At 47.4% G+C, this 21,402-nt stretch overlaps 1 protein-coding gene across 1 annotated transcript in view; it reads right to left on the bottom strand.

Moving 5' to 3' along the window:
- The window catches only part of rsad1 (radical S-adenosyl methionine domain containing 1), a 68,704-nt gene that overhangs the window by 9,765 nt on the left and 37,537 nt on the right, over positions 1–21,402 (bottom strand). The window contains exons 5-7 of the mRNA XM_059949001.1: positions 20,467–20,530; positions 17,239–17,386; positions 7,210–7,264 (exon numbers count right to left, since the gene is read on the bottom strand). Of these exons, the coding sequence (XP_059804984.1) occupies positions 7,210–7,264; positions 17,239–17,386; positions 20,467–20,530 (267 nt within the window). The remainder of the gene's footprint in view (positions 1–7,209; positions 7,265–17,238; positions 17,387–20,466; positions 20,531–21,402) is intronic.

Genomic DNA, 21,402 nt, shown 5'->3' with positions numbered 1-21,402 from the left:
TTATTTAGAACATAGAACATAGAATAGTACAGCACATTACAGGCCCTTCAGCCCATAATGTTGTGCTGACCCTCAAACCCTGCCTCCCATATAACTCCCCACCTTAAATTCCTCCATATACCTGTCTAGTAGTCATTTAAACTTCACTAGTGCATCTGCCTCCACCACTGACTCAGGCAGTGCATTCCACGCATCAACCGCTCTCTGAGTGAAAAACCTTCCTCTAATATCCCCCTTGAACTTCCCTCCCCTTACCTTAAAGCCATGTCCTCTTGTACTGAGCAGTGGTGCCCCGGGGAAGAGGTACTGGCTGTCCACTCTGTCCATTCCTCTTAATATCTTGTACACCTCTATCATGTCTCCTCTCATCCTCCTTCTCTCCAAGGGGTAAAGCCCTAGCTCCCTTAACCTCTGATCATAATCCATACTCTCTAAACCAGGCAGCATCCTGGTAAATCTCCTCTGTACCCTTTCCAATGCTTCCACATCCTTCCTATAGTGAGGCGACCAGAACTGGACACAGTACTCCAAGTGTGGCCTAACCAGAGTTTTATAGAGCTGCATCATTACACCTCGTCTCTTAAACTCTATCCCTCGACTTATGAAAGCTAATGCCCCATAAGCTTTCTTAACTACCCTACCTACCTGTGAGGCAACTTTCAGGGATGTGGACATGTACCCCCAGATCTCTGTTCCTCCACACTACCAAGTATCCCGCCACTTACTTTGTACTAGGTAGAAGGAGATGAGTTATTAACTTCAAACTTTCTGCATAATCACTCAAAGAGTTGAACTGCATGTGCATGTAACGAGAGCTGCATAACTCATCTCCTTCTACTTTAGGCCATGAACTTATCAATCACCCCCGTAAGTGGAAATGGGACTGATGGAGTGTAGGGAAAAAGAGGAGTCCTGACGAGTGAATTTAGGGAGCTGGGTCGAACAATCTCTGGATTGCTGCGTATTTCATGTGCCAGTGAAGGTAAGAAGGATGATTGAGCAGATGAATGTGTGGTTGAAGAACTAGTGCACGGGGCAGGGGTTCTGATTTCAGGATCTTTGGGATCTCTTCTGGGGAAGGTATGACCTGTACAAAGGGAACGGGTTATACATGAACCCAAGGGGTCCGATATTCTTGCAAGCAGGTGTGTTAGAAGTGTTGTGGAGAGTTTAAACTAATTTGGCTGGTGGATGGGAAATTGAGTGATAGGGCTGAGAATTGCATACAAGCACAGGCAGTCTACAGAAAGACTGATCAGGAAGGACAGGCAGATGATAGGGCAAAATTATGGTCAGTGGAATGAGTTGCAGTGTAAGGGGGGACAAAATTGACAAGGGTGATTGAATACTGGACTGAATGCACACTGTCTACAAAATAAGGCAGATGATCTTGCAGTGAAGTTAGAGATCAACAGATATGATGTTGTGGGGCATCACTGACCTGTGGCTGAAAGAACATTATAATTGAGAGCTTAACATCAAAGGAAACACATTGTATTGAAAGGACAGGCAGGCAGAGGGCATGGCTTTGGTAAAATATGATATCAAATCCTTAGGAAGAGTTGTAGAGTTGTTGTGGGTAAAGTTAAAGAACTGCAAATGTAAAAAGACCCTGAAAGGGCAATGTTACATTAGTCATGGAAGATTCCAATATGCAAGTAGATTGGGAAAACCAGGTTAATGCTATTTTTGGATCCCAAGAGAGAGAATTTGTAGAATGCCTACGAGATGGCTTAGAGCATTTTGTGGTGGAGGCCACTAAGGGATCAACTATTCTGGATTGGGTGTTGTGTAATGAACTGGATTTGAGTAGGAACCCTTAGGAGGCAGTGATCGTACTGATAGAATTCACCCTGCAACTTGAGAGGAAGAAACTAGAGTCAGATGTATCAGTATTATGTGGACTAAATGGAATTACAGAGGCATGAGAAACAAGCTGGGTAAAGTTGATTGGAAGGAGACTCTAGCAGGGATGATAGGAAAGCAACAAGGTTGGAGGTTGTCAGTGCAATTCAAAAGGTGCAGGATAGATAGATCCCAAAGAAGTAGTCGTACCTAAAGGCAGAATGACACAACTGAGACTGACAGGACAAGTCAGAGCCAACATAAAAGCAAAAGAGAGCAAAAATTAATGGGAAATTAGAGGATTGGGAACCTTTTAAACACCAACAGAAGGTAAATAAAACACCCATAAGGAACAAGAAGGTGAAATATGAAGGTTAGCTAGCCAATATCAAAGAGGATACCAAAAGGTTTTTCAGGTATACAAAGAGTAAAAGAGATGAGAGCAGATATCAGACCACTGGAAAATCATGCTGGAGAGGTAATAGTGGGGGAACAAGGATATGGGCAAACCGAATAAGTATTTGCATCAGTCTTCACTGTGAAAGAGACTGGATATAGAGTGTCAAGAGGCAGAAGTGAGTGGAGTTGCTATTACTAAGGAGAAGGTACTTGGGAAGCTGAATGGCCTGAAGGAAAATAAGCAGTTGGACAAGACAGCATACACTGCAGGGTTCCGAAAGAAGTAGCTAAAGAGTTTGTGGAAGCATTAGTAATAATCTTTAAAGAATCACTAGATTCAAAAATGTGTCTAGAGGATTGGAAAATTGCAAATGGCACTCCACTCTTCGAGAAGGGAGGGAAGCAGAAGAAAAGAAATTATAGGTCAGTTAGCCTGACCTCAGTGGTTGGTAAGATGTTAGAAACATAGAAGTAAGGTGCAGGAGTAGGCCATTCGGCCCTTCGAGCCTGCACCGCCATTCAGTATGATCATGGCTGATCATCCAACTCAGAACCCTGTACTTGCCTTCTCTCCATACCCCCGATCCCTTTAGCCACAAGGGCCATATCTAACTTCCTCTGAAATATAGCCAATGAACTGACCTCAACTGTTTCCTGTGGCAGAGAATTCCAGATTCACCACTCTCTGTGTGAAGAAGTTTCTCCTCATCTCGGTCCTAAAAGGCTTCCCCTTTATCTTTAAACTGTGACCCCTCGTTCTGGACTTCCCCAACATCGGGAACAATCTTCCTGCATCTAGCCTGTCCAATCCCTTTAGAATTTTATATGTTTCAATAAGATCCCCCCTCAGTCGTCTAAATTCCAGTGAGTATAAGCCTAGTCGATCCAGTCTTTCTTCATATGAAAGTCCTGTCATCCCAGGAATCAATCTGGTGAACCTTCTCTGTACTCCCTCTATGGCAAGAATGTCTTTCTTCAGATTAGGGGACCAAAACTGCACACAATACTCCAGCTGTGGTCTCACCGTGTTGGAGTCGATTGTTAAGGATGAGGTTTCAAGGTACTAAGAGGCACATGTAAGATGTGCCAAAGTCAGCATGGTTTCCTTAAGGGGAAATCTTACTTGACAAATCTGTTGGAATTCTTTGAGGAAGTAACAAGCACGATAGACAAAGAAGAATCAATGGATGTTGTGGATTTTCCAAAGGCTTTGATAAGTCCCACGCATGAGGCTGCTTAGCAGGATAAGAGCACATGGTATTACGTAGCATGGATAGAGCACTGACTGATTTGCAGGAGGCAAAGATTGAGAAGAAATGGATCAAGGCTGCCACAGGGGTTGGTATTGGGGCGATTCTTTTTATATTATATGTCAATGATTTGGATGGCTTTGTGGCCACATTGGCGATGATGTGAAGATAGTGGAAGGACCTATAGTGTTGAGGAAGCAGAGGGTAGAGAAGGATTTATACAGATTAGGAGAATGGGCAAAGAAGTTTCAGACAGAATACAGTGTTGAGAAGTGTATGGTCATGCACTTTGTCAGAAGGAATAAAAGCGTGGACTATTTTCTAAATGGGGGAATTGTTGTGCAGGATTCCCTAAAGATTAATTTTCAGGCTGAGTCGGTGGTGAAGAAGACATTGCTTTCTAGAGGACTAGAATATGAAAACAACAATGTAATGCTGAGGTTTTAAAAACTATTGGTGAGACCTCACTTGGAGTATTGTGAGCAGTTTTGGGCTTATTATATAGAAAGACCATAAGACATAGGAGCAGAATTAGGCCATTGAGCCTGCTCTGCCATTTCACCATGGCTGATCCAACTTTCCTCTCAGTCTCACTCTCCTGCCTTCTCCCTGCATCCCTTCATGCCCTGAACAATTAAGAATCTATCAACCTCTGCCTTAAATATATATAAAGGCTTGGCTCCACAGCGGCCTGTGGCAAAGAATTCCACAGATTCACCACCCTCTGGGTGAAGAAATTTCTTATCTCCATTCTAAAAGGACACTCCTCTATTCTGAGGTTGAATCCTTTTGTCTTAGACTCTCCCACCACAGGAAACATCTTCTCCACATCCACTCTATCTGTGTCCACTGGTCTTAGACTCTCCACCATAGGAAACATCTTCTCCACATCGACTCTATCTGTGTCCACTGGTCTTAGACTCTCCCACCACAGGAAACATCTTCTCCACATCGACTCTATCTGTGTCCTCTGGTCTTAGACTCTCCCACCACAGGAAACATCTTCTCCACATCCACTCTATCTGTGTCCTTTGGTCTTAGACTCTCCCACCACAGGAAACATCTTCTCCACATCCACTCTATCAAGGCTTTTCACCATTTGACAGGTTTCAATGAGGTCACCCCTCATTCACAAAATGCTGGTGGAACACAGCAGGCCAGGCAGCATATATAGGGAGAAGCGCTGTCGACGTTTCGGGCCAAGACCCTTCGTCAGGACTAACCGGAAGGAAAGATTGTAAGAGATTTGAAAGTAGTGGGGGGAGGGGGAAATGCAAAATGATAGGAGAAGACCGGAGGGGGTGGGGTGAAGCTGAGAGCTGGAAAGGTGATAGGCGAAAGTGATACAGAGCTAGAGAAGGGAAAGGATCATGGGACGGGAGGCCTCAGGAGAAAGAAAGGAGGTGGGGGGAAGCACTAGAGGGAGATGGAGAACAGGCAAACAACTAAATATGTCAGGGATGGGGTAAGAAGGGGAGGAGGGGCATTAACGGAAGTTAGAGAAGTCAATGTTCATGCCATCAGGTTGGAGGCTATCCAGCCGGTATATAAGGTGTTGTTCCTCCAACCTGAGTGTGGCTTCATCTTGACAATAGAGGAGGCCATGGATAGACATATCAGAATGGGAATGTGACATGGAATTAAAATGTGTGGCTGCTGGGAGATCCTGCTTTCTCTGGCGGACCAAGCATAGGTGTTCAGCGAAACTTGTCCACTCGTCCCCCCCATCCCTTCCCACCGATCTCCCTCCTGGCACTTATCCTTGTAGACGGAACAAGTGCTACACCTGCCCTTACACTTCCTCCCTCACCACCATTCAGGGCCCCAGACAGTCCTTCCAGGTGAGGCGACACTTCACCTGTGAGTCAGCTAGTGTGAGATACTGCGTCCGGTGCTCCCGGTGTGGCCTTTTATATATTGGAGACCCGACGCAGACTGGGAGACCGTTTCGCTGAACACCTATGCTCGGTCCGCCAGAGAAAGCAGGATCTCCCAGTGGCCACACATTTTAATTCCACGTCCCATTCCCATTCTGATATGTCTATCCATGGCCTCCTCTACTGTCAAAATGAATTCAAACTCAGGTTGGAGGAACAACACATTATATATGGCTAGTAGCCTCCAACCTGATGGCATGAACATTGACTTCTCTAACTTCCGTTAATGTCCCTCCTCCCCTTCTTACCCCATCCCTGACATATTTAGTTGTTTGCCTGTTCTCCATCTCCCTCTGGTGCTCCCCCCCCCCCTTTCTCCTGAGGCCTCCCGTCCCATGATCCTTTCCCTTCTCCAGCTCTGTATCACTTTCGCCAATCACCTTTCCAGCTCTTAGCTTCATCCCACCCCCTCCGGTCTACTCCTATCATTTTGCATTTCCCCCTCCCCCCCCACTACTTTCAAATCTCTTACTATCTTTCCTTTCGGTTAGTCCTGCCGAAGGGTCTCGGCCCAAAACGTCGACAGTGCTTCTCCTTATTGATGCTGCCTGGCCTGCTGTGTTCCACCAGCATTTTGTGTGTGTTGTTGTTTGAATTTCCAGCATCTGCAGATTTCCTTGTATTCACCCCTCATTCTTCTGAATTCTAGTGAATACAGGCCCAGAGCTATCACACGCACTTCATATGACAAGACATTCAATCCTGCAAGTATTTTTGTGAACCACCTTTGAACCCTCTCCAGTTTCGGCATATAAGGAGCTCAAACCGGCTCATAGTGCTCCAAGTGGGGTCTCACCAGTGTTTTATTAGTTTCAACATTATACTGTTGCTTTTATGTTCTAGTCCTCCTGAAATGAATGCTAACATTGTATTTGCCTTCCTCACCACAGAATCAACCTGCAAATTAACTTTAAGAGAATCCTGCACAAGGACTCCCAAGTCCCTTTGCACCTTACATTTTTGTATTTCCTCTCCGTTTAGAAAATAGTCAGCCCTTTCACTTCTTCCACCAACCCGCATGATCATACACTTCCCGGCATGGTATTCACCTGCCATTACTTTGCCCATTCTCCTAATCGAAACCCTTCTGTAGTGTCTCTAATTCTTCAAAAATACCTGTGCCTCCACCTATCTTCATACTTTCTGCAAACTTTGCAACAAAGTCATCAATTCCGTCATCCAAATCATTGACATATAACATCAAAAGAATCAATCCCAACACAGACCCCTGTGGAACACACTAGTCACTGGCAGCCAGTCAGAAAGGGCTCCCTTTATTCCCAACCTTAGTCTCCTCCCAATCAGCCACTGCTTTATCCATGTTAGAATCTCTCCTGCAATTCCACAGGCTCATAGCCTGTTAAGCAGCTTCATGTGTGGCGCCTTGTCAGAGGCCTACTGAAAATTCAAGTACACATCAACCAATTCTCCTCTGTTTACCCTGCTTGTAACTTCTTCAAAGAATTCTAACACATCAGGAAGATTTTCCCTGAGGAAACCATGCCGACATGATGGGCTGAATGGCCAAATTATGCTCAAATGCCTCATGGTCTTAGTGTTCTGCAGGGAGCTACCATTCATATAATGGGCTGAATGGATACAGCGATTATAAGGAGCAAGTTGAACCAATCACTCTGTACTGGTTGAGATTTCAAAGCTTTCTGACTGGAGTGTTGTAGTGTGCAGTGTGAAATAGATTATAGGATGTTTTCATTCCACCATGGATGTGAGTCACAAAAATCAGGACCATCGGATTTAAGGTTTCTTATGCTAATTACCTGATGGGCGAGTCCCTGATTCATTCGGAGTCCTACCGCCAGCACTTCCTCCAAGCTACACAAAAAAAAACAAGTTCATTTGTTGCTAAACTCAGTAAAGATTTTAATGTCTGGAACCGAATCCCTTTGACTTCAGACAACATGATTTACCAGTCCCTGATCTGTGACAGCAGGGTAAACTATTGAAAAACTTTTCTGCATAAATCCATCAAATAATCCCAGTTTCATTTACAAAGTCCCATCAAATACTACAGAGTAGGTCCTGCACAGGTTAGATGCAAAATAAACTGCTGTTTACATTGTTCCATCAAACTAAGCATAGTTCAGGTACAGCACAGGTACGAAAACAAGTTTCATTACACTGAACCATCAAGTACTATGAATTCAAGTTTAATTGTCATTTAACGAAACGTTACTCTGGGCACAAGGTGCAAAACAGTCACACACAGCACAAGACACATAAAAGACAGCAAGCACAGCACTAAAATACAGTCACACAAAACGGTCACACACAGCACAAGACACATAAAAGACAGCAAGCACAGTCACACTAAAATACAGTCACACAAAACGGTCACACACAGCACAAGACGCATAAAAGACAGCAAGCACAGTCACACTAAAATACAGTCACACAATACGGTCACACACAGCACAAGACGCATAAAAGACAGCAAGCACAGTCACACTAAAATACAGTCACACAAAACGGTCACACACAGCACAAGACACATAAAAGACAGCAAGCACAGTCACACTAAAATACAGTCACACAAAACGGTCACACATAGCACAAGACACATAAAAGACAGCAAGCACAGTCACACTAAAATACAGTCACACAAAACGGTCACACACAGCACAAGACACATAAAAGACAGCAAGCACAGTCACACTAAAATACAGTCACACAAAACGGTCACACACAGCACAAGACGCATAAAAGACAGCAAGCACAGTCACACTAAAATACAGTCCGAGACCCTGAGGCCCAGGAATGTTGCAGCAGCGGTCAGTCCACAGTCAAACATAATATAGCCTGTCTTCTGCCAAGTGAACAGTGGGAGGCAGCACCGAACGCTGCACAACACTGCCTGTGTGGGTGGCTGTAAGCAGGCCACACTGACTGAGGCCATGCAGCTTTCCTGCCAACTGCCTCCGTCATCCACCGACAAATCAGTGAATCGGTCTTGCAGCATTCCACATTAACAATGTGTTGCGATCCCAAGAAAAACGATTAAGATCGCTCGCTGTTAAACTGCACACCGCCTTCGCACACGGACTCATCTGACCCCTCTCTGATGAAGGCAGCCACAGCTCGATTCACACCAAGCCCAGCTCCTTCAGTTTCTCTGCCAATGAGTAGACCTGCAGTACTTTACATTCTTAATGTCCAGCAGGATCTTGTGATTGTAAAAAATGCTTAAAAAGGACAATAGCACCTTTGGTTGGCCCCACAGAACCCACTGCGATTGAACATGCCACCATCTTACCGGAAGTCAACGCAGTGAAAAGTACTTTCTATTCTTTCCAAAGTAAAGTAGGGACAGGTTTTTACAGAGTGAGACTCTTTTTGATCCGCCACATCAAACACTCTCGGGCCAAGTAAAAGCTAGTTTTGTTGGTTATGTAACAGGAAAATATTTTCAAATGTGGCCAGTTACCCACAATTAGGAAATTCCAGGAAATGCTTCCAGGGATATGCAGCCAACTTTCCATACTCTTCCACCACAATCCCTGGAAACGTTGTGATCTTTTATTCATTAGAAGAGACAGTTCAGTGGAATACTGGCAGTGTAACTGCACTGGTCCAATGAAACAATGGCCACACAACATACAGATGTCCTTGAAGATTTATTTTTGCTTCTCTCTCTCTTTCTTCAGCAGACACCATGAAAACTACAGGAAAATAAAGGTCATAAAAGGTTGAAACATAAGTCTCTCAGTCTTTTGTAGTCTTGTAGCGGTGTGCTACTTGCAGCGCTAAAATTATGACACGGAGTCGGTAACTGCAGTCGAAGGAAAAAAACTTTATTCGAAATACCCAGCCTTGCTTTTAAGCCTCGCTCAACCTGCCCCCCGTGGCGCAGAGGCTCCAAAGCTCTGTGCTCGCAAACCCCGTAGGCTATCTCCCTTAGCCGGAACACTGGCTAATAGTGACCCGGTTCGGATGTGCCAGGAAATGGGTCGCCACATAACCCCCGCCCCCAGAACCGGCGATACACCCCCCAATGTCCACAGTCTGGGCCAGAACCTGTTTGGGAGGTCGGCCTCTGCGCCGAGGTGCCGGAAGCTCGACCGGTTGCGCCAGGTCCACATGGGCCGGTTTGAGTCGGTCCACCGTGAAAACCTCCTCTCTCCCCCCAACGTCCAGCACGAACGTGGACCTGTTGTTCCGGAGCACCATAAGGCCCCTCGTAGGGCCGCTGTAGCGGTGGCCGATGCCCGCCCCTTCGTACAAACACAAACTTACAGTTCTGCAGGTCTTTGGGTACGCAGGTCGGGTTCTGCCCATGCTGCGAAGTGGGTATGGGGGCCAGGTTACTGAGCTTCTCGCGTAGTCTGCCCAGGACTGCTGCGGGTTCTTCCTCTTGCCCCCTTGGGGCTGGTATGAACTCCCCGGGGACGACCAGGGGCGCGCTGTACACCAACTTGGCCGACGAGGCGTGCAGGTCGTCCTTGGGCGCTGTGCGGATGCCGAGTAGGACCCAGGGAAGCTCGTCCACCCAGTTAGCTCCTCGCAGGCGGGTCATGAGAGCCGACTTCAGGTGACGGTGGAAACGCTCCACTAGCCCGTTCGACTGTGGGTGGTAGGCAGTGGTGTGGTGCAGCTGAGTCCCCAAAAGCTTGGCCATAGCCGACCACAGGCTGGAGGTGAACTGGGCGCCTCTGTCGGAGGTAATGTGGGCCGGTACACCAAAGTGAGATATCCAGGTGGCGATCAGGGCTCGGGTGCAAGATTCGGAGGTGGTGTCGGTGAGCAGGATCGCCTCCGGCCATCTTGTGAACCGGTCCACGATAGTCAGGAGGTGCCAAGCTCCTCGCGACACTGGCAGGGGGCCCACGATATCCACATGAATGTGGTCGAAACGCCAGTGGGCGGGGTGGAACTGCTGCGGTGGGGCTTTGGTGTGCCGCTGCACCTTGGCCGTCTAGCAGTGCATGCACGTTTTGGCCCATTCACTGACCTGCTTGCGGAGTCCGTGCCAAACGAACCTGCTGGAAACCATCCGGACAATTGTCCGGATGGAGGGATGCGCCAAGTTATGAATGGAGTCGAAAACGTGTTGCCGCCAAGGTGCCGGGACGATGGGACGGGGCTGGCTGGTGGCGACGTCACAGAGTAGGGTCCTCTCACCTGGGCCTATGGGGAGGTCCTGGAGCTGCAAACCGGAGACTGCGGTTCTGTAACTTGGAATCTCCTCATCTGCCTGCTGTGCCTCTGCCAGTGCCTCAAAGTCTACTCCTTGGGAAAGGGCATGAACGGTAGGGCGAGAGAGATCATCCGCCATGACATTGTCCTTACCTGAGACGTGCCGGACATCCGTCGTGTATTCAGAGATGTAGGACAGGTGGCGTTGCTGGCGGGACGACCAGGGGTCGGACGCTTTCGTAAACCCAAAGGTAAACGGTTTGTGGTCCGTGAACGCGGTGAAGGGCCGACCTTCTAAGAAGTACCTGAAATGCCGGATTGCCAGGTACAGCGCCAACAATTCCCGGTCGAAAGCACTGTACTTGAGCTCGGGTGGCCGCAGGTGTTTGCTGAAAAACGCCAGAGGTTGCCAGCGACCTGCGATGAGTTGCTCCAGCACCCCACCGACTGCCGTGTTAGATGCGTCCACTGTGAGGTCGGTAGGGGCGTCCATTCTGGGATGTACTAGCATCGCGGCATTTGCCAAAGCTTCCTTCGTTTGAATGAAAGCAGCGGCGGACTCCTCGTCCCAGGTAATGTCCTTGCCCGGACCGGACAGCAGGGCGGACAGGGGGCGCATGATCCGGGCAGCTGAAGGGAGGAAATGGTGGTAGAAATTGACCATACCTATGAATTCCTGAAGGCCTTTGATCGTGGTGGGTCGGGGGAAGTGGCAGACCGCATCTACCTTCGCGGGCAGAGGGGTTGCCCCGTCTTTAGTAATCCTGTGGCCCAGGAAGTCAATGGTATCGAGTCCGAACTGGCATTTGGCGGGGTTGACTGTTAGACCGTACTCACTCAGTCGGGCGCAGAGTTGACGGAGGTGGGAAAGATGCTCCTGATGACTGCTGCTGGCTATGAGGATGTCATCCAAATAGATGAACACGAAGTCCAGGTCCTGTCCCACCGGGTCCATTAACCGCTGGAACGTCTGTGCGGCATTCTTCAGGCCGAACGGCATGCGGAGGAACTCGAAAAGGCCAAACTGGGTGATGAGAGCTGTTTTGGGGATGTCGTCAGGATGCACTGGGATTTGATGGTACCCTCGGACGAGGTCTACCTTGGAGAAGATCCGTGCGCCGTGCAGGTTTGCTGCAAAGTCCTGAATGTGCGGCACAGGGTAGCGGTCCGGTGTGGTAGCCTCGTTCAGCCTGTAGTAGTCGCCGCACGGTCTCCAGCCTCCTGTCGCTTTGGGCACCATGTGCAGGGGGGAGGCCCAAGGGCTGTTGGACCGCCGGATGATCCCCAATTCCTCTGGAACTCCTCCTTCGCCAGTCGGAGCTTGTCTGGGGGAAGCCGCCGAGCACGGGCGTGGAGAGGTGGTCCCTGGGTCAGGATGTGGTGCTGTACGCCGTGTCGGGGCATGGCCGCTGTGAACTGCGGTGCAAGAACCGATGGGAAATCCGCTAGGACCCTGGTGAAGTCGTTGTCGGACAGCGTGATGGAGCCGAGGTGAGGGGCTGACAACTGGGCTGCACCCAGGGAGAACATCTGAAAGGTCTCGGCGTGTACCAATCTCTTCCTGGGCAGGTCGACCAGTAGGCTGTGAGCCCGCAAAAAATCCGCACCCAGAAGCGGTTGGGCTACGGCGGCCAGTGTGAAGTCCCACGTGAACTGGCTGGAGCCGAACTGTAGCTGCACCTGACGGGTGCCATAGGTCCTTACTGTGCTGCCGTTCACGGCCCTCAGAGGGGGACTCGGTGCCCTGCTGCGGGTGTCATAACTCGTCAGAGGTCAAATGCTGATCTCAGCACCGGTGTCGACCAAAAACCGGCGTCCCGACCTTCTGCCCCACACATACAGCAGGCTATCCCGATGGCCAGCCGCCGTAGCCATCAGTGGCGGCTGGCCCTGGCGTTTCCCGGGAACTTGCAGGGCGGGCGACAACGGCGGGCTTCTGTGCCCCACTGCTGGTGGTAGAAGCACCAGTGTTCGTTGGGCCCCCCACCCCTGCCCCTGGGGTTGGCAGGCTCTGCGACCGGGCCTGGACTGGTTTGCTGCTGGGAGCGTGGCTGGGTGATCTGTGCGATGGAACCTTTTTGGCGTTCCACAGCAAGTCCGCCCGGGCTGCCACCTTCCGGGGGTCACTGAAATCCGCATCGGACAGCAGCAGGCGTATGTCTTCGGGCAGCTGCTCCAGGAATGCCTGCTCAAACATGAGGCATGGTGTGTGTCCGTCGGCTAGAGACAACATCTCATTCATTAAAGCCGATGGAGGTCTGTCTCCCAAGCCATCCAGGTGCAGTAAACGGGCAGCCTGCTCGCGCCGTGAGAGTCCGAAAGTCCTGAGGAGCAGGGCTTTGAATTCCGTGTACTTGCCGTCTGCCGGGGGCGACTGTACGAACTCCGCGACCTGGGCCGCTGTGTCCTGGTCGAGGGAGCTCACCACGTAGTAGCAGCGGGTGTGTTCTGAGGTGATCTGCCGAATGTGGAATTGGGCTTCAGCTTGCTGGAACCACAGGTTCGGTCACTGTGTCCAGAAACCCGGCAGTTTCAACGAAACCGCATGAACAGAGGCGGCGTCGGTCATCTCTGGTCCAAAAAACGTTTGGACCGTCGGGGTCACCAATTGTAGCGGTCTGCTACATGCAGCGCTAAAATTACGACACGGAGTCGGTAACTGCAGTCGAAGGAAAAAAACTTTATTCGAAATATCCAGCCTTGCTTTTAAGCCTCCCTCAACCTGCCCCCCGTGGCGCAGAGGCTCCAAAGCTCTGTGCTCGCAAACCCCCGTAGGCTATCTCCCTTAGCCGGAACGCTGGCTAATTGTGAGCCAGTTCAGATGTGCCAGGAAATGGGTCGCCACAGTCTCTCAAGCTGGTGTCCGCTTATAAACAGGCCCAAACACGTTAGCACAACAGAAATGTGCTGAAATCAAATAAAATCACTAAAAACGCATCACACTGTCCATGTAAAGGCACATCAATAACATTGTACACAATAAAAAACAAATAAAACAATTACCGTGCGCGCCTCTTGGATCACATGCAGAGGTTATTTTAGGGCCATATGTCTTTCTCTGCTTCTGTGTTGGTTCTGACCCATAATGCCACAGTCATGCTCTATTAAACTCTGGTCATGTGACCCATTACACTCTACATTAAATAAAACCTTACATAAAATATTTTAAGATGATAAAATAATCACAAATTTATGATAAAAACATATGTTCCATTGAAATGTTCATTTTATGTTTCTGAGACAGTTACAGGCAGAAAAGGATTATCCCTGGGAGACTTCCAACATTAACCCCATGCTCCATGAAGTTTGATCAGGTCTAATACAGGCAAGGCAACTTCCTCCTGATTTCAGTACTAGAGTTAAGCAGTCGTTGAAAAAAATAATAACAAAAATATGTTAAATTGGAGATTTAAATGTCTATTAGTAGGAGTGGCTTGGTAGTTGCATCAACGCAGGAAATAAATCCAACAAAGTTGTAGGATAATTCCAGTAATTGAAAAAAAATCAAAGGATTATTCAGTTAATACTGCTGTATTAAATTGTGGAAGCTTATCCTAATGTCTTCCAAAACTATTTTTTTCTCTCAGAGAGAAGATCTGGGAAAACTGGTTTTTCATGCTTTTTCATGATATGGATGAAATTTCCCAATGCTTGTACGACAGAAATCTTGGAAGAACGATAAACAGGGCAGGTTAGTGCACCATTACAACCATGTTCCAGAATCCAATACAAAGCCGTACCAAGGGATACAAGGACTGAAAGAACAAAATGACACAACACAGACTAAATAGAACAGTTCTAAAGGATATTCAGCGGCAGAAGCCGGTTGTGTTTGCGCTTAAGTCACTCATAGAGAGAGGATGCTAGGACGTATAACTAAAGCCACATATTTCAAACAAGTATTGTGTCCAATTCTGGCTAAACCAGAAGATTAAGATGCGTAGGATCTAGAGTGAAACTGGCTGTCTGGATTCAGAACTGCCTTGTGCAGAGAAGGCCGAGGGTGGTGGTTGAAGACACTTAGTCGAGCTGGAGGTCTGTAATTTGTGGAGTTCCGCAGGGATCTGTGTGGGACCTCTGCTGTTGGTGATGTATATAAATGATCTGGATGAACATGTAGGTGGGTGGGTTAGTAAGTTTGTGATGATACCAAAATTTGTGGAGTTGTGGACAGTGCAGAAGACTGGCAAAGAATACAGTGCAATACAGATCAATTGCAGATATGGGCAGAGTAATGGCAGATGGCGTTTAACGCAGATAAATGTGAGGTGCTGTACCTTGATGGAACAAATGCAAGGAGACAGTACACTGTTAAGGGCAAGATCCTTCACAGTGCTGCTGAGCAGAGAGGTCTTGGGGTTCAAGTTCATAGCTCCATGAAAGTGGCTACACAGGTCGGTAAGGTGATCAAGGCGGCTTATGGAATGCTTGCTTTATTAGTCGTGGCATTGAGTTCAAAGGTCAGGGCGTTATGTTGCAACTCTGGTGAGGCTGCATCTGGAGTATTGCGTACAGTTCTGATCGCCCCACTATGGGAAGGCTTTGGAGAGAGTGCAGAAGAGGTTTACCAGGATGCTACCTGGTTTAGAGGGCACGTGCTACCATAAGAGGCTAGATGGACTTGGGTTATTTCTTCTGGAGTGTCAGAGGCTGAGGGGAGATCTGATAGAGGCTTATAAGATTATGAGAGGCATAGATAGAGTGGACAGAAAGTATCTGTTTCCCACGGTTGAAATGTCTAATACAAGAGGGCATGGATTGAAGAGGAGAGAGGGTAGGTACAAGAGGGATGTGAGGGGTAAGTTTTTCACTCCGAGAGTGATGGATGCCTGGAATGCGCTGCCTGGTATGCTGGTAGAGGTAAACACATTAGAGGTTTTTAAGAATGTTTGTATAGGCATGTGGATGTCAGGAAGATGGAGGGACATGGCCATGATGTAGGTAGGAGGGAGAAGTGTATCAGTGTTTCTGATTTGCTTTTTAGCTGTTTCAGCACAACACTGTGGGCGAAAGGGCCTGTTCTAGTGCTGTACTCTTCAATGTTCTACATTTTGGGAGGATGTAAATATCTCCAAAGAGTGGAAGGGATTCACTAGAATGGCTTTGAGGATGACAGATTTCAGTTATCAGCTTTTAAAAAATGCAGCCTTTGCCGTCAGAGTAAGACTCTAGTGCGATGGTAGCACGCTTGGACGCAACAGCCTCTATGGGGGTCAACCGAGGATGTTATTATCATCTTAAATGTGTTTTTTACTATCACAAGCCCTTGCTGGACATTAAGAATTTAAAGTATTCCAGTTCTACCCCACGAGTGAGTTGCTTGTTGGCAGAGACACTGAAGGAGCTGGATTTGGTGTGGATTATGATGCTGCCTGCCACAGAGAGGGGCTGATGTTCGAAGGAGGTGTGCGGTCTATCAGCCAGTGATCATCTTAGTCACTTTTCTTTTGATCACAAGACCCGGTCAGACATTGTTAATGTGAAGTCAGAGTTATTAGTTGATCAGTGAACACAGTAGCTGCGTGGCCACGTTCATAGTGAGGACCAGCCCTCCAGCAGCAGCAGCAGCTGCCCGGGGGCAGGGTGCTTAACCGGAGGCTGGAAGTGGTGTGGTGCAGTGTCCATGATGGATCAGTGTTGCCCATCCGGCAGCATTCACTTTGCAGAAGACAGCTGTATTGTATCTGACTGCAGACTGCCACAACATTCATGAATTCACAGCCTTGGACTATTACATTTTATGTGTGTACAGATATCTTAAATATGCTGTATGTGACTGTACTTTGCACTTGGCCCCAGAGTGACGCTGTTTCATCTGGCTGTATTCATGGACAGTCAATTATGGTTGAATAGAACCGTAGAACATTTACAGCACAGAAACAGGCCTTTTGGCCCTTCTTGGCTGTGCCGGACCATTTTTCTGCCTAGTCCCACTGACCTGCACCTGGGCCATATCCCTCCAAACCCCTCTCATCTATGTACCTGTCCAAGTTTTTCTTAAATGTCAAAAGTGAGCCCCCATTGACTTCATCTGACAGCTCATTCCACACTCCCACCACACTGTGCATGAAGAAGCCCCCCCCAATGTTCCCTTTAAACTTTTCCCCCTTCACCCATGACCTCTGTTTTTTTTCTCCCCTAGCCTCAGTGGAAAAAGCCTGCTTGCATTCACTCTATCTATACCCATCATAATTTTATACACCTCTATCAAATCACCCCTCATTCTCCTACGCTCCAGGGAATAAAGTCCTAACCTATTCAAGCCTTCTGTTGAATGGCAGTTAAACTTGAAATTGAGTTTTAAAAAAAGGTTGAGAAGAGATTTGACCCCAGGAGCTGGCATATGATTCAGGGGCAGATTTAAAGCTTTGAACAAAGGGGGGATGTGGAGAAAACATTTCTGTTTTAGCAAGAGCCACTGTTGTCCAACCGTTTGTGGTGGAAACAGAATCACTTGGGCTTTGCAGTTAGGAAGAGGGAAATAGTTTGTTGGGCTATGAGAAAATAGTGGGGAAATGGGATTCTACAAGGAGCCTGCAGAGAGCCAAGTTCACTGTTTGCTGTGAACCTCATCTCCAAGACAATGTTGTCAATAACTAATTAACATTATTTCTAGTATATAATCATCAAAAGCAAAATCAAACTGGTTTACGTACATGTCCAACTCACTTTGCGGTACCCTCTTCCTGGTTCCATGGCCAAACTGTCTCACCTCTCTGAGCCAATGGTCTGGTTCCAAAGTCTGTATCCTTGCCTCTCTCTGTGTTTTACCATCACCCCTTGGTACAAACCGGCCATGGGCACCTGGAAACAAAAACACACGGACTGTTATAAAACAACACTTACCTCACCTATCACTGTCCTCCTTTCTACACAGGTCTGACCTATCACTGTCCTCCTTTCTACACAGGTCTGACCTACCACTGTCCTCCTTTCTACACAGGTCTGACCTACCACTGTCCTCCTTTCTACACAGGTCTGACCTACCACTGTCCTCCTTTCTACACAGGTCTGACCTATCACTGTCCTCCTTTCTACACAGGTCTGACCTACCACTGTCCTCCTTTCTACACAGGTCTGACCTACCACTGACATCCTTTCTACACAGGTCTGACCTACCACTGACATCCTTTCTACACAGGTCTGACCTATCACTGTCCTCCTTTCTACACAGGTCTGACCTATCACTGTCCTCCTTTCTACACAGGTCTGACCTACCACTGACATCCTTTCTACACAGGTCTGACCTACCACTGTCCTCCTTTCTACACAGGTCTGACCTATCACTGTCCTCCTTTCTACACAGGTCTGACCTACCACTGTCCTCCTTTCTACACAGGTCTGACCTACCACTGTCCTCCTTTCTACACAGGTCTGACCTACCACTGTCCTCCTTTCTACACAGGTCTGACCTACCACTGTCCTCCTTTCTACACAGGTCTGACCTACCACTGTCCTCCTTTCTACACAGGTCTGACCTACCACTGTCCTCCTTTCTACACAGGTCTGACCTACCACTGTCCTCCTTTCTACACAGGTCTGACCTACCACTGACATCCTTTCTACACAGGTCTGACCTACCACTGTCCTCCTTTCTACACAGGTCTCACCTATCACTGTCCTCCTTTCTACACAGGTCTGACCTATCACTGTCCTCCTTTCTACACAGGTCTGACCTACCACTGTCCTCCTTTCTACACAGGTCTGACCTACCACTGACATCCTTTCTACACAGGTCTGACCTACCACTGTCCTCCTTTCTACACAGGTCTGACCTATCACTGTCCTCCTTTCTACACAGGTCTGACCTATCACTGTCCTCCTTTCTACACAGGTCTGACCTACCACTGACATCCTTTCTACACAGGTCTGACCTACCACTGTCCTCCTTTCTACACAGGTCTGACCTACCACTGTCCTCCTTTCTACACAGGTCTGACCTACCACTGACATCCTTTCTACACAGGTCTGACCTATCACTGTCCTCCTTTCTACACAGGTCTGACCTACCACTGTCCTCCTTTCTACACAGGTCTGACCTACCACTGTCCTCCTTTCTACACAGGTCTGACCTATCACTGTCCTCCTTTCTGCACAGGTCTGACCTATCACTGTCCTCCTTTCTGCACAGGTCTGACCTACCACTGTCCTCCTTTCTACACAGGTCTGACCTATCACTGTCCTCCTTTCTACACAGGTCTCAGCTACCACTGCCCTCCCTCCCACACAGGGGTCACCCAACATTGCCCAGACATCGTTCCCTCTTACTATATACAGTACACTTCAACACTAATCATTCACGCAGTACACTGACCCAACAAAATGTGCCTCATTGAGAACGTCTTCACTTACAATGTTCCTCAACATGGAGAATGATTTGGGTCCAATCAATGTCTGTAGATTTCAAGGTCTGTTCCTTCTGCCACTTACACTCGGCTTTTGTGCTCTCAATGCATGAACTCTAATTAAGAAAAAAAGTACTTACCACAGAGGGAGAGGAACAAAGATTTATTTTGCTAGTTCCTGAAGTGGTGGGTTTGACAAGTGATTGAATGGAAGGGGGTCTGTAGCCTCTAGAGTTTAGAATAAGAGAAGTTCTTGAAATTTACTAAGTTCTTGGCTGTGAAGTTTAGGACTGGGAGTGGGTGTGTGAGGTAGTAGGAGAGTTCAGTTAAAGATTAAGACATAGGCTATTTTGGACTGAGGTGAGAAGGATTTCTACATTTTGAGGGTGGTAAACCTCAGGAATTCCCCGTCTGGGGCGGGGGGGGGGGGAGGGTCAATTCTTCGGTTCATTCAAAATCTGAACTTTGTGAGAACCTAAAAATATACAGATGATTCTGGGAAAGTCAATGACAGGGAAAATCAGGCATGATCTTGGTGAATGGTGGCATTTGTTTGAAGAGCCAGGTGATCTAATTTGATTTCTTGTATTCTTATTAGCTGGCTAAATATAACCAGAGGCTCCACAATCTGGGGGAGATTGCTGATGTTTTCTCACTGATCATGCCAGGGGACTTAGAGAATTTTGAGCAGTATAATTGGAGGTATTCTCAGTGCTTAGAAGTGTCATGTTTCTGAAATTTAAAGGATTAGCGCTGGGTATATAGCCATGATCTTCAACCGTACATTGCCTCAGTGATGACGAGCAAGAGTTGTTGGTGAATTTCATCACTAACATCTTCCTTTACTGAGAGGTGGTGTTGAAGTGGAAACTGACCATCATTTTGCAAGGTTTCATCGTAGATCTGTCTGAACCACTCTGTGGTTCCTGTAGGTTGAAAGTTGTCAGGTTGACTACCAAGTACCTTTGTGAGATTCTTGAGATATTTGACATTGATCTTCTTGCACCAAAGATCGATTTTGTTGTTGTTTTGCAGCCTGACTGATGGAAATAGGAGGCACTGATAAAGTATCAGCAAGTCCTTCAATTGTTGATACCTGTTATGGTACAGTTGAAATAGATATGCTCTGATGAAGGCAAATCCCAGTAGGTACCAGAGACTGTACCAAGTTTTTGTACTAGACTTTCTCATGAAAGGATACTTACTGGTGATGCCATGCTTCAAAAATTTCTTCAGGGGAGAATTTCCATTAAAATTGGCTTTCTCAACAGCAGAGTAATATTCAGATCTGTATTTGTTAGGATTATATGTGGGCATCCTGTATAATGAGGACCTCACTGCCACCTTCCTCTCTTCCCTCCTTTTCTAAATTGCCTCCTTGATTTCCCTGTACTTTCTACTCCCTTCCTGTGAAAGCTCAGGCTACGTTTTTTGCTTGTATCAGTCAGCTGTACTGAGGTAGTCCCTGCAGAACCTATTCATTGCAAGTGCTGGTGATGTACAGGACTGGGAACATACGTTGAAACAGTGAGAACTCACCTGGGCCTACCCCGAGGTATTGCATTCCTCTCCAGTATCCCAGGTTATGGTGGCACACAGCTCCCTGCAAAATGAGCAGACCATGCTGGAGAAACTCATCAAGCACCAGGCAATGGAATAGAGCTGGCTACTAGAGACACTCATCTACTTTATAGCGTTGATACATGGCACTGCAATATAAATAGTGCATTCTTAATTTAACATCTTTTCTGGCTCCTTGTCTCACATTCCAGTTACTAAATCGTGCCCTAGCTTTTTGACAGGTAGACAATCTGCTTCAATCATCCTTTCAATTAATTTTAGGTGACAACTTATTGCATTAGTATAAACGCTTCTTTCTCTCCACTTCCTTAGTCATCTTAAATTTGCAACGTCTAACCATGAACATACCCATTGGGACAGCCACCATGCTGGAGGAGCTGAATGATGAACTCCTGCTTTTAACCTACTCCCCACCCCTCCTCTGGTAGGAAAGTTCCAGGGGAACAAGTTGCTCTCCAATAACACCTTTTCTCATACTGAGGCTAATGAAAAGCATTTCATCATTGCTCAAGGTGAGATAAGCTAATGCAGAGTAAACACAGGTTAAAGGTGCCGTGCTTTTGGTTTGGTGGCCTCACTCCTACAGTTCTTTGAGCTAATCAGCCAATTATTCCCTTCAGCCTTGTCAATACCTCCTCCATCTTACACTTAAATGATCTCCTGCATGTGGATACACAGAATTTGAGAGAGTGGCCTGCAGCTTCCTTCCCCAAGCTCCATCACTGAGTGTTCAATCTCTCTTCTTCTGCAGCCCAGTGAAAAATTATTAATAAAGCCATCTCTTATCCAAGTTAATTACCAAACTAATCTTCAACTTTCCTTAAATCATCAAAGCCTGAGCACATGTTTCAGCCATCGATTCACTCACTGCCTTGGTTTTCATGCCATCAGTTA

The sequence above is a fragment of the Hypanus sabinus genome, chromosome 23 (genome assembly GCF_030144855.1).
Source record: "Hypanus sabinus isolate sHypSab1 chromosome 23, sHypSab1.hap1, whole genome shotgun sequence".
NCBI lineage: Eukaryota > Metazoa > Chordata > Chondrichthyes > Myliobatiformes > Dasyatidae > Hypanus > Hypanus sabinus.
This window is presented reverse-complemented; position numbering and strand designations above follow the sequence as displayed.